General features: G+C 31.8%; 1 protein-coding gene across 2 annotated transcripts; it reads right to left on the reverse strand.

Annotated features, from left to right (window-relative positions):
* Positions 1-4241: 4241 nt before the first annotated feature.
* LOC129939313 (myosin light chain alkali) lies at positions 4242-12932 on the reverse strand. Of its 2 annotated transcripts, XM_056047288.1 has the most exons (6): positions 12799-12932; positions 12620-12647; positions 7679-7984; positions 7525-7611; positions 5037-5083; positions 4242-4538 (listed from the first exon to the last, which is right to left on the reverse strand). In XM_056047288.1, exons 1-5 carry the CDS (start codon positions 12799-12801, stop codon positions 5040-5042), a joined length of 468 nt encoding a protein of 155 aa, XP_055903263.1. In that variant the 5' UTR covers positions 12802-12932; the 3' UTR covers positions 4242-4538; positions 5037-5039. The 2 variants fall into 2 exon arrangements, with proteins under 2 accessions (XP_055903263.1, XP_055903264.1); XM_056047289.1 differs by lacking the exon at positions 5037-5083.
* Between the last annotated feature and the right edge of the window lie 1618 nt (positions 12933-14550).

The following is a 14550-nucleotide window of genomic DNA, read 5'->3' on the forward strand; positions in this document are numbered from 1 at the left end:
CTTGATACTTTTAATAACTAGGTACATTACCTTTGTTTAATGAAGACTGTTAATTTTTCTATAATAATTTTAAACTACTTTCATTTATAGTTTTATTAAGAATAAAATTGTTAAAATAAAAATCAGTTTCTATTTATGTATTTGGGTGTTGGATCATAAGTTCGTTATTTAATATATAATGTTTGTTTGATTGGGCTTAAATGATCAATATTCTTGATGCAATTAATAAAAACTAATTCATCTTCTGTTACCCGACGTTTCCCTGGCTGTTTTCCAGCTTCTTCAATTGTATTATTGCATTTTTTTGATGTAATATAAATAAATATGTAATATAATAAATAAATAAATAACACAAATAAAAAGATAAATAAACGAACAATTTTAAATAATGGAACAAAAACACAACAAAGTTAAAACTAACATCACAATTTATCACTTAGCTTATCTGTGTGTGTGTGTGTGTTATTTATTATAACTGGCAACAATAAATATTATAAATATTTTTAGGTTTAATAGTTTTTTTTTTGTTTTTATTAGATTTATATTTTAATTTAGAATAGCATGAAGCACTAAGCCCGTAGTCAGAGGTGGGGTGAAACGCTGAAGGATGACGATGGTGAAGATTAGGATCTGGTAAGCTGGAACCTCTATCCGGTTAGGGGCTTCTGCATAATACGGAGGCAGTAGCCAAGGTATACTGTCCTAGGTCACATAGGGTGGGATGAAACCTCCAAAAAAAAGGGTAATTTACAACTTTAACCCTCCCCGTATTGGAATCACACACCCCTGCTTCCCACATTGAAGAGTTCGGGCTCAATGATTTTTTTTTTATTGTTGAACCTATGATTCTACGTTCATACACTCTACGGCATGGAGTTGCAACGGTTCAGTACTACGGTAGCAAGTACCGACAAGCTAGATCGTGCTAAAAGCAAGCATGAGTTATATTATATATAACATAATGTACACATTTACAACTTTACCTGCTAGACTATAGAACAGAAGATTTATTGAGAGTACTATGCTGATTACGTTTGGGTGTTATCAGCTGTGTATCCACTGTTAAGCACCCAAGCCAAGCTTTGGTACAGTAGGTACATATTTGTTAAATTAAGTTAGTTATAAGAAAGCAGTGAAATAAAAAGGTCAAACAAAATTAACTCTTTATTTTCTTTCCTTTCTTGCTGAAAGCATAAGTAAGCTTAACCCTATAACTCTGGCTGAAAGCATAAGTAAGCTTAACTCATGTAACTCATGCCAAACTTTCGTAGCCTGCAGATAAAAGATGCAATTTTTTTCAAAAATTGATGCGAATAAAGGATGTTATCAAATAAAACTCAACTTTGAAAGTCTGTTCCTCACTGGTTTTATATGTTCATTCGGACGATTTATTTTTAAGAGATTACCTTTTGGTATTTCTTGTGGCCCTGAATATTTTGTTTCAAAATTCTATTAAGTTCTAGATGGAATTAGTAATTGTATCTCTCACGTGGACGATATATTAATGTTTGGAAAAGACCGAAATGAACATGATGCAGCACTTGAAAAAGTTTTAATCCGTCTTGATGAAGAAGGAATAACTATCAACAAAGAAAAATCATGTTTCGGTGTTGATCAAGTAACATATTTAGGTTATGTTCTATCTAGTACCCGTGGCATGATGGTTAGTGCGATGGACTGTCCGTTGTTAGTGACGAAGGTTGAGCTTCAACTCAACTAAGACATTTACCGATGGAGGCAATCGACATTTACACCACACTCTTCAACAATGCACTGAATAATGTATATTATCTAGTGCATTGGAAGACCGCTGTGGTTCATCCTCTCCCGAAAAAGAGAAAGGACAACTCCAACCCGTCAAATCTTTGGTCTATAAGTCTTTTTCCGAGCATCAGCAAAGTTTTCGAAAAGATCATTAATAGGGCTCTGACTTAGTGGGCTGCGGACAACAAAATAATTCCGGATAAACAGTTCGAGTTCAAGGCGGGTCATGACACAATTCATGCTGCGTTTAAACTCGTTTTTGATATCCAATGGAATAAATCAAAACAACAATGTACAGGTGCTGTTCTGGTTGATTTGGAAAAGGCCTTTGACACCGTATGGTTGGAGGGTCTTTACCTAAGACTGAGCAGGCTTGGCATAAGCAAGCCATTGTTGTATATACTTTATGATTGGCTTAACGGTAGAAAGTTTGTTGTCAAAAGTGGCAATGTAACTTCTACCACAACATTTTCAATTAAAAGTGGTCTTCAACAGGGAGCGGTGAATACGCCGATTCTTTTCAGCATTTACATCAGCGATCTGATAGGTAGTCTTACAAAGGCAATTGCGTACGCCGACGATTTAATTGCGTACAGATTGGCCCGAAAGGTTGAGGTTATTAGAATTCTCTTGCAGCGTGATTTCGACAAGATTCAGCGATATTGCGACGACTGGAAACTGAAAATAAATGTCCAGAAGTCGGAGACAATTCTGTTCCGGACTCCGTTGGCTAGGGCCACGAGCGATACGTGCAAGAATTGGCGCAAGATGGTCATTGTGGATCTTCACGGGCAGCGATTAGCGAGCAAAAGTGTAGTGAAGTACCTCGGTATCTGGTCAGATCAGTATTTATATTTCGACAGACATATAAATGCTGCTCTGACCAGGGCCAGAGGAGCCTTCGCTCTGACGAAACGGCTGTTTTTTAGCAGGCGGATTGACCCCAGAGTGAAGGTAATTTGCTACATGGCCCTCATACGGCCAATGATGGCGATAGAACTATAACCGAAACAATTACGTCACTTGAACACCACCGCAATGTTTCATGCCCGTCGTTGTTCTAATGATATTTTTATAAACAGTGTTCTGTCGAATTAGCCACTTGCACTCCCCTGCTTAAACAATTCAGCCGTAATACTCCTACTTCTAGGAATGCACATTAGTTTAACCTTGAGATTCTTTTTTTAACCGCACATCGAGAATGTGGAATGCTTTGCCCAGCTCTGTTTTTCCCTATCATTTTGATATTCAAAACTTTAAGCCCAATGTGCATCGGTATCTCCTCTTTAATCCTCCCTTATTTTTCTAAAGCTAAGGGTATTAATAACCCCTTGAGTGCCCATTTATTATAAAAAAAACGACAGTGTTCTAAAATAACAATCTAATACCTAAAATTGTCACTTCAGCATTTTGAATATGTAACTGTAAGGTTAAGATACACATTACAAGTTATTTAAATTTTGTCAGCCTTCTTTAGAAAACGTTTAAGAACAGTTTTAAGCGATGCTCAAAAATCATCAAATTACTTAAAGTTAAACACTTAAGAGACACTAAATAACTACAACTGATAAAATCAAGTGAAATATCTTCTAAAATAAACTTGTGCTCGAATTAATAAAAACAAACTTTCTACCGCTGTTTTGTTTTGCATTTCGATGATATTTTTGCACATTTTATTTTATTAAGTAAAATCATTATAATAACAAAATAAATTCACAAAATATCAAATTTTATACATATTTCTTTTACCTACATATACAAATTACAATTTAAAATAAAATATTATTTGAAAAGTTAACAACAAACCTACGCAAGCTGATTCTTAAAAATTCAAAACCAAAAACAAACAATAATTAAAAAATGATTCTCAAATAGATTTTATTTATTTATGTCGCACTTATTTGTTTACGAATGATGGAATTTCAAATAACTAACTAAATAGAATAAAATCAAAAATAAAAACCAAATTCAAAATTGATGACAAATTTATTTCAAAAATTCAAAAAATGTATATGTACTCTTTTTTTTATATATTCAAAACGGCCTACCCCACCTGGTGTGCGAAGTGAGAAAGAAAATAAAACAACAAAAAATGTATACTTGCTATAATGTATGGCTAAAAAACATTTAGAAGAAACCAAACCAAAAACACATTTTTTAATTATTTAAATTCAATATTTTTTCATTTTGTAAAAAATATGAAAAATAAAAGATCCCATAAAGTTTCCTATAATATTATAAATTAACTATACATAAATTCCGTTATGGAAACTTTTAAGCTTTGTGTGTTATAGATACGTTTATATTGTATATATTATATAAGGCATCATCTATATATATATAAAAATCTATACACAAAATCTTCCACAAAAATGTAGCATGATGTTTCATAAATTTCATTTCATTTCACATGAAAATGACATTTTTGTTGTTGTGTAAAAATTAAGTAGTTGGTGAAGTAGCAACAAAAAACAAAATGTTTTTTATAAAATTTATATTTAATTAAATTTTTTTTTGTGTTTGTTTAAATAATATTATGTTTTTAAAGAGTTCTTGTTTCCCTTCTCGATGACAGCTGAAGTAGAAGTAGCAGAAGCAATAATTGAGTAAATAAATATAATGGATGGATAAACATCAATATTTGGAGAAAGGTGGTATTGTTGTAATCTGCTGATGTTGTTGTTGTTGATATTGGTGTTTTTAATTTCGTTTTCGCTGAGACAAATATTATTACTCTGTTATATCTGTTCTATCGCACATTTTAGCGAGGAATGCTAAATAAAAAAAATTAAAGAAAAAATTATTAAAGTATATTTTATTTTTATGGTAAAAAAATGAACAATATCAATAAGTAAAAGAAAACAGAAATATTAAAGAACGATTTACAAAAATGAGAAAGAAAACATTCACAGCGGTTACAGAATCCGATAAGTATATAAATTTTGACATTTCTATTTTGTTTAAAATATCATTAACTCAATCCGAATTCGGAGTGAGTCAAATGTCCATTTTGACATTTCCATTATATTACAAATGTGAAAACCCCACTCTGAATCCATTCGCAACTCATATGTCAGATTTTGTAGTCGCCATGATTGTGTTTTAGGATTTAAGATTAGTCACACACATAAAAATGACGTTTCGAGGAAGATTTTTGTTTTTTCATCCTTCTAAGTGTCAAATTTTGCAAAAGCATAGTTACATAGTTTGTTTTGTTGCAGAGGAAGCCATTTTCTAAATTAAAAATTTTGTTTTTTGTTTATAACACTTACAGTTTACTCGAAGACGATTGGTTCGCTCATCAATTTCTCGACAAATTCTGTGATTTTTATTTAAATTGTGCACAAATTTTGATTGCAACAAGGGATTGATTGATGGTGTGTTGGGAATATTGGTGATTTGTTTGGTGCAAGATTTTTTATTTTTTCGTGATCATAAACACATAAACAAATAGTGGTTTTTGGTGAGGTAAACATAAAAAAGTGCAAAAAAATATATTTTATTTAGTTATAATTTTTTAAAAAGTATTTTTTTAAATAAAATAAATAATTCCTATCTTAATAATAAATTATTTTTTAGCGTTTATATAAACTTTTCAAGAGAACAAATTTATAAATTAAAAAGTACATAAAACTTTTCAGGGCCCACGAATTTTTTCCCTTAGAAGCGGTTTGGAGGATAATTGTATTGTCTAATTGACATTCGTTTCGTATTTGTTTGCTTTGAAAATGTCAGAGTAAAACTGAAGCAATTATTTAAAAAAACGATAATATTTGAAAAGATTTAATTGGTGAACGCATCCTTTCCCTAATCATTCAACTGTCATTGTCAATTTATTTAATATTTTAATGTTGCCGTCATAGCGAGACAACTCATGAAGATGATCTATTTTCGTTATTTGTCGAATGTTCTTTTTTTCCAGTTTATAGTTCTAAGCTTAGTTTTAAACAAACAAAGTTTTATACAAATTTATCACTGTTGCTGTCAGAAATCTGAGACAAGAATTTGTATGATTGGAACTCTAAGGACTTCTCTATCGCTCAATTCGAGAAAGCTGAAAATAAATGCAAACCTAATTTGAATGACATATGAGAACGAATAGTGAATTGTGTTTATATTTCATTCTGCTGTTGTGTCAATCCGTCTAAGAAATTTCTCTGAACTCTCAGAAATATAAACTGGCCAAATTTATTTAAAAGTATAACAATTATTGAGCAAGTAGTTGTCAATTAGTTATTGTATAAGTTTGCTTCAAAGCTATAATTTAACAAAGTAAACATTTTATTTAAAAATTATGGCGCAAATTTAAAGTTAAAACCATTTTTAGCAATTAACTAAGCTTACCTAATTTTAAACGATTTTCACATGTTACTATGTCTCAAAATTTGCTGAAGTTAAAATTACTGAATTTCTACTTTAACTTTTAGCATTTTGCTAGATCCAAATGACATATGTGCAATTATTTTTATAAGAGCAATGGATAGTCCAGTCAACAGTTGGAAATTCCAATTAATAGGTCCGTTTGAGCGTATTTGCTTTGATTATTTTCACGAACTGTCACTTTTAAGACATGTTTGGATGCTTGTTTTTTTTTTTTTAAAGGCAATTAGCAATTACTAGTGAGCAAAACGAAAAGAAAGGTTTAAAATTTTGGAGACCCTTAGTAAATTGCTAAATGTTAAGGAAATTGCTGTGTTGTAAATTGTTGTAATACTAATAATATTTATAGACAAATTTTATCGATCAGCTACTTAAGGTAAGAAGATCCATTCAATGACCAAATAGTTAAAATTCGTTAAAAATTATTGAAATTTTCATAAATCAATTAAAAGGTGTCATAAATATTTTAAACGATTTAGTTAAAGCCATTTTTAGCACTTTACTAAGCTTAAAAAATGATTTACCTAAGTTTAAACGATTTTAACATCTTTCTGTCTCTTAAAAATTAGCTTAAGTTAAAATTACGAGCAGTGGATGGAATAGTCCAATCAACAGTTGGATATTTCAATTAATAGGTCCGTTTAAGCTAATTTGCATTGTTTATTTTGTTTATTTTCACGAACTGTCACTTTTTAGACATGTTTGGATGCTTGTTTTTTTTTATTAAAAGGCAATTAACAATTTACTAATGAGAAAAACAAAAAGAAAGGTTTGGAGTCCTTTAGTAAATTGCTAAATGGTTAGAAAATTGCTGGGTTGTAAATTGTTGAACTATTAATAATGGGTTGTTTGAAATTTTGCTCCTATCAGGCTTTTTTATAAATCTATTTAATAATATACTCGTATATCTAACTTTTCAAATTTGTTCGACTACATAACATTTATAGACAAATTTTATCGATCAGCTACCAAAGTTAAAAAGTTCCATTCAATGACCAAATAGTTAAAATTTCGTTAAAAATTATTGAAATATTTATAAATCAATTGACAGATGTCATAAATATGACAGCGAATTTATATAATGTTGGAACTTTCTATATGATCAACTTATTGTCAAACTTTTTGGACAAATGTCTAATTGCACTACTCTAAGGAAATCAACATATAATAAATGCCTTTAAGGACTTTTTGTGCTTAATATAAAGGATATCAATATAAAAATAAATGTATTCTAAAAAAACGTGTTCATCACAAGTGCAACATTGTGAATTATGGATATCAATACATTTAACAATAAACTTGTTTTACTATTTTTTTTAAATAATTTAAAATATAATTTTTCTTTATTTAGATATAAATATTATAAAATTATATACTCACGGGAATATTTGATGAAGCCATCGTCATCCTCTGGGGGCATACAGTCAGCGAAAAGTTCTTCAACTTGTTCATCATCCAAGTTCTCACCTATAATATTAATATTTAATAAATTAAAATTTATAATAATTTAATTAAAAAAAAAGTGTATAATTACCAAGGGAAAGGAGGGCATGTGAAAGTTCAGCGAGGAGCATGGTGCCGTTTTCTTCCTTGTCGTACAATTTCAAACATTCAATGAAATCTTCGTAGCAGCCTTGATCTTTCTCTTTCTTGACTTGAGAGTAGATTGGGAGGAATTCTTCGATTGTGAGTTTCTTCTCGCCACGTTTCTTTGTGCCACCCATTTTCTCAATAAGAGCCAGAGTTGGGTTAAGATTCAGTGAGCGGAGAGCATCACCAAGATCATAGGCATCAATACCCTCGTTGGGTGAGCCCATAACCTCGAATACGAATTCGACATCTAATTTTTTTTAAGGTAAAAAAATGTTTGTTAGGACTATTTTCATTTGTTTTAGATTTTAATTAACAGCCTTTTGGATTTCAGTGAACTGTGTCCTGTTAAATAGTTGTAAGTCAGTTAAAAATGGTCAAATGTTTTATTTGTTTAAAAAAAAGGCGGTAGACCTTAAACTCTGTTAGGTATACCAAAATTTAAAAAGTTTAATTAAGGCTTAACGCAATGAGGAAAAAGGCATATACACCCAAGTGTACCACATTGTGAAAAAAATCTCACATTAGCCTACAATAATATCTTCAGCTCAGGTGTTGCTCCCGAGCCCTTCAGAAAATATATAATAAACCCTATATTTAAATAAAGGAAATTGAAAGGATCAAGCAAACTATCGCAAACAGCACTCAAAATTTTCATAGGAATCCTGAGATATCGTCTCACCATATGGATCGAGATTAACCCTCTTCTTAGCGAATTCCAAATCGGATTCAGAGAGGGTTACTCCATGATAGACCATACATTCTGTCTGACCAATATAGCAGAGACTTATCTACGTAATCGAAAACACTGTACCCTTTTCTCGTAAGGCCATCTTTAAGCTTTTCCGGGGTGGAATGTCTCTAAAATTTGGAAAGGTGATTGAAGACGTATAAACATAATCGAAGACTTTATGGTTGAATCACAAACACGCTTCAGCTTCGGCTTCACCTGACGATTACGAGTTTAGCCATAGGAATTGAACGCATCCTATCACAATGGAGCTTCGACCTCACGTTTCGTTTGACAATCGTAAGGAAAAGAACGTAATGTGACTCCAAATGGAAGCTCTAGTTCAATTATCTGAACATTTGCTTTTTCTGACAGCTCAAAAGCTGTTAAAAAATGTCAACAAACAAAACATTTGCTCTTTGGAAGGATGAAATAATTGAAATGTCAATTAAAGCAAACTCGAAGCAGGCCCATCGTAATGCAGACGAAGCTGAAGCGTGTTTGTAATTCAGCCATTAAGCATTTTTCGGGACGGAATTTCTCTTAAATTTGGAAAAGTGATTGAAGACATTTAAATATAATCGAACACTTTATTGCTGAAACACGAACACCCTTCAGCTTCGGCTTCGCCTGACGTTTACGAGTTCAGCCATAGGAATTCAATGCATGCTATCACAATGATGCTTCGACCTCACGTTTCGTTTGACAATCGTAAGGAAAAGAACGCAATGTTACGTAATGTGACTCCAAACGGAGCTCAAAAGTCAACAAACAAAATGCATTTGCTTTTGGAGGAATAACCATTAGATAATTAGAAAAACTTGAAAGGTAAGTTATTGAAATATTGAAAACGTTTTATTTTTTAAAAAAAACTTGAAAGGTAAGTTATTGAAATATTGAAAACGTTTCATTTTTGTAGAACAAAAAAAGGGGTTTGAAGAACTCCTCATAGATTGAAGAACTCCGTAGATTCAGCTTCCAAACCCACCAACGTCTCTTGCATGAAAATTCATATTTTTTACTGCACGAAAATTAAAACAAACTTTTGAGAAGAAATAACAGCTGATAAAGACAGAATTGTTATTTTAGAAATGTCATATTAGAAATGTCATTCAAAGCACCCTCGAAGCAGGCCCATCGTACCGCAGACGAAGCAGAAGCTGAAGCGTGTTTGTGTTTCAGATATTACGCAGTTTGGGATAGATGAAACCTATATGATTAGTCTACGTTGAAGACCTGCTGAAAGACAGGTCTGCTTGTGGCGTTGTGATAGATTGGCTCGTAATTAAGATTCTTATTACTACTCTCAGAATCACCAGAGTCGCTTTAGCTCATGATAAATAGGCTACGAGATCATTGTTTAAAAATGGAACTTTAGGGTGAATCTAAACAAATCAAAAGCAATGGTTTTTAGAAAAGGACAATGGTTTTTTAGGTATGACAACATTAAAACAATAAAAGAATATACCATTACAGGCAACCTTAATATGGAAAGACACCTTTTAAAAAAACTATCTGCTTCGAAGAATGCGATTGGGACTGTTTGGCACAATGTTTATAAACACACAGATCTGTCATTTAGCTTAAAATATCGAGTATTCCTCGGAAGTTTCAAAGCAATAATGATATACGCTGCAGAATCTTGAGGCTGGCGTCAATGTGAAACTGCAGAAAAACTCCTCAGGTACTTCATAATACATCAATCTCGGCTGCCAAATACAACTCCAAACTACATGCTCCTTATTGAAACTGGAGTTTCACCATTGTACCTTTCATCTCTAAGATTTAATTTTAACTATGTTGTTGAACTTATCTTTAGCCCCACTGAAAAAATAGCTAGAAGGATTGCAGTCTCGATAGTGGTTTGAAGAATAAATGAAGTTAGCTGAAATGTCTGAGCTTTATTTCAACCTTATTTTGGAAAACCTGGCAGAATAGAAACCATTTTTTAATAACCTACTTGAAAGGCTGGATTCAAAGTTCAGAAATGATTATGTAAACTCAATCTTTAGAGACGAGACATATTCAAAACTTCTGTATGATCTTGGCGAAATCAATTACCACAAAGATAGTTTCAAAACGGATTTACCGAACAAAAAGGAAAATGTTGTACCGCATCGTAACGTCTTGAAACCGTATTGCTCTCCATGCAACACTACAGATATAGAAAACGTGACAAATTGCATTGCACGATGTCCAATCCTGCAGAAGATACGTCGACAAGTTTGGCAACAAAACACTTGAGACCAAAACGAAATTACGTCAATCTTGAACGGAAGCTATTGGCTAAGGTTAACACAGTTTATCAAACTAGCACTTGCGTATGGAAACAAAATTAGACGTAAAGATTATCTTAAAATAAATAGAAAAAATATCATCTGGCTGATTAATCTAGAATTTGAAAAGTTGAATAAATCGCTATCTAAATACATTCAGCCCTTACGTTTTATCTGATAAATGTTTCAACTTTAAAGATTTCAGGGCACTATATTTATACATAAGAAGATGATTGATTTTCGAAAAACTCATCATTTCCTTCATCCAAAATTAACATCGTTTAAGACCGAAATGTTTGCTGAATTTGTTGTCAGCTTTTCGAAATCCTTTTTCCCATTTGAAATGAAGACAAAACTAGCTTTTGAAATTCCGGCCGTCCAAAAATGTTTTGGATGAAACTCATAACAAGGCTGATGAAGAACGTTTTTTGAAAACTTAGACGATCAAAATTATTTCTGAAATGTGCTTATTAGTCACACAAATTTGAAACAGGTGGTATAAGAGAAGCACATACTTTAAATAAAATGAAAATATGATGTCATACCGTATTTGTGCGTTATAAAAGTCCAAAAATAGTTCCGAATTTATTACATTTAAAGATCTTTTGCTTTTGAAATTTCAAGGTCATAACATTTGAAGGTTGATTTCCTGTAGCCATTCCGCTTTAGACAGACAAAATTCTGACATTTAGATTTGTTAAAAATGGAAAAATGAAATTTTGTTGTGTCAAAAACTTAATCAACATTTCCTAGTTAATTTCCATTTTAAAGAAAACTCACATAACAGTTACAAGACCTTCTACTTTGGAAAAAGTTAATTTTAAAAAATTAATATAGACTTTCAATTTCAGAAAATAAATTAAAAACTTGAGATTTGCTGAATCAAAATTCAAAAGCAAAGACCAATAATCAAAAGACCTTCGTATTAGCTTCCAGTATGGATCGCAATTTGTTTGTGTTATCTATTCCAAAGTCAAATAAATCAACAAGAATAGAAACTATTTTTAAAGTCCTAAGAAAAGATTATGTTACGCATCAATGTGCTTAATTACTTTAATTTAGGAACATAACTTCAAAGCTGTAAACAGAAACTACAAATAAGTGTATATGTAACTCTGAACTATGACCTCATTCTTCAGCAAGGAAGCAATAAGCTATAAATGTGATCTAGTATTACTTAACCTTAACCTAATTTAGTTTTTCTCAATTTTTGTTCGCCTAGAAAATTCTCGGCAATATTTCTACCGATCCAAAGTCACATTCCAAAATTTTGTACTTCCTCAAAAACTATGAACGTAATGCGGTTACGTTAAAACCGAAATCATAAAAATATCTATAAAATTCTTTTTGTAACATGATATAGTTCTCACTATCCTTATTTAGAGGCGTTTATTTAAATACGGACACTGCCGCCGACGACGACGATATTGCTAGACTCCGATTTTGCTCGTGTGTTCATATTCACTTCGCCTAAATAAGGCATGCGTAATGCGCATAAAATATATGAGAATAGATATAAAAATCCTATAAAAATACACATTCGATACTTAGGTCTAAAAATAACCAAAGTATTTTTTTCTTTTAAGTCGAATAGTCGTGCACTATATAGAATTGGGGCTGTGTTCAAAGATATTTTTTCACTTGGTTTTATTTTTGTTGTTGAATGATTATGCAATATGGTGGTTTTTATATTTAACGGTTATTGTCACTTATGTCACTTTTGATTCACTGTAAAAGGGTCAGAAATATAGTTTCAGGGCACAGTTCACTTTTGTAATTTTATGTTCTTTTATGAAGATGGTAATTATGTTATTCCACAAGGCTGTGTTTGGAAGATTCTGGTATTCCGTCTTTAGGAAACTCCTTTTTTTTTACTTACTTTCTACTTCACGCTTTGGTACATCGGCCTACAGAAAACGAGAAGAAAAATACGGAAGCAATCAATTATTTTGTTCAATAAACAGCTTTAATATTAAAGTTGATGATTTATTAAAAAAAAAAAACAAAAAAAAGTAAAGGCCTCGGGAGGCAGCCTTTCTGTTAACCGTAAGCACTCACCATTTTGAATTTGAATGAGAAAAATCAACTAACTCGCGGATGAGCTCGGTCTCGACTGAACAGTGTGTGGCTACTACGAGACGGAAAGGTAATTCAGAGGTGAACACAATCGAGTGGACTCATGTGTAGTGTGTAGACTGACAGAACTTGCTACTTATAGAATGTGTTAGTTTTGTATATGTACGACACTGGTCCACATATACAATCTCGAAAATTTTCAGCCCGTCCCGCCATATCTATGAGTCTTACCTATCTGTTCTATTTTTAAAATTGACATGAAAGTTTCTAGCTTCTAGATAGTGTTGGATATCACTAGATGGGCCATAATTGTGAGCGTGCGTGAGTTATACTTGCGCTGGTTTCGGTCAAGAGGCCATTGTATTATTTTCCTAGTTTATATTCGACAAAAGATGAGCTGATAGAGAAAAATGAAGGACGGCATATAAGAAAACCATCCGACCCTGATATTTTTGACAACCTGCAAAACATTTCAGACTTCAGAAAGATTAGGTTTTTTCTTTTTTAAAACACTATCCGATATGGGGGTGTTTTGAGATTCGGGCGAGAGAATATATTTTCTGAAAAATGTCTGCTTTATACGCCTGTTGATGGCAATTGCTATAGCTCGTACACGCTTAATGGTGTGCAGCTGTAGCTTTACTTACTCAGGAGAGTGAGAGAGCTGATTCGTCTATTGTTTTAGCAATAGATTGTACCGAAATATATGTATTTCTTATTTTCAAAAACTGAAATGTTTTTATGCTTGAATTTTAAGTTTTCTTTCTTCATTTTCAAAACAAAAAAATATTCTATTTAAAGATTCGATGACACAGATACGAATTCTTTTGGGTATTGAAGCAGTGGGAGAGATTTTAAAACTGCTGTGCTACCTTAATTCTTATATGTTGTCGTTCTGGCTGTGTTGTTCTTTGAGAGTTCCCAATATAAACCACCTTAATTCGTTTTATTTAATTTCCTACAATATGACGAAACAGTATTATTTTTTTTTAATTTAAACATATTTTTAAGAAAACCAATACAGAAATTTAAATGAGCTTAAATTAGTTGTTTTTCTAAAAATGTAGTAGATGAAGTTCTTTAGGAACTTTCACTTTCGTTTTTTAGTTGTTTTTAAGGGTGTTTGCTTCAAAAGGGCACATTATTTGTTTTAATGTCTCATAGATATACCAAAGGCATCTAAATATTTCGAAATTGTGTTGGCAACTATTTTTGTAGGAATAGCGTTGTTGGTTGAAAACCTTGGATTGCATTTCCGGTAATTCAAATAAAAAAATAGAATCGTATATCGAATTTCTGAGAAAACTTATCCTTCAGTTAATGATACATGTGAGTCATGAACATAGAATATTTATTTAAATATGCATCTTATGTTTCACTTTAGAATCCCTGGGGACATAATTTTAATACGTAAGCATAGATCTGCAAGTAAGCAATTTATTTAAGGTCTTTTATCTTTTTGTCACAATCAGTATCTTGTTGTATTTGAATATTGATACGATACGGTGAGTCGTGGTATGCATATGTTTTAATATTTTCACTTCCTAAGCAAGTCCCTAGTTTAATTGTCTATTGCATATAAATTATAATGGATTTCTCCTCTGCGAAGCCCGTTTAAATGAGTGATTTTGCTTAAAATTATCAATTTCCTGAAAGTGTAAATAGAACAGTAACCCTGGTAAAAAGTAAAAATAAAATCAAACATTTAAAAAATAGTTATGCAAATAGGTTCAG

Source organism: Eupeodes corollae, chromosome 1 (assembly GCF_945859685.1).
Source record: "Eupeodes corollae chromosome 1, idEupCoro1.1, whole genome shotgun sequence".
NCBI lineage: Eukaryota > Metazoa > Arthropoda > Insecta > Diptera > Syrphidae > Eupeodes > Eupeodes corollae.

Coding starts and splice junctions, on each gene's coding strand:
- LOC129939313 (XM_056047289.1), bottom strand. Junction 7,612..7,678: donor ACATGCCCTCCTTTCCCTTG/GTAATTATACAC, acceptor TTAATATTATAG/GTGAGAACTTGGATGATGAA. Junction 4,539..7,524: donor TGGCTTCATCAAATATTCCC/GTGAGTATATAA, acceptor TTTTTTATTTAG/CATTCCTCGCTAAAATGTGC.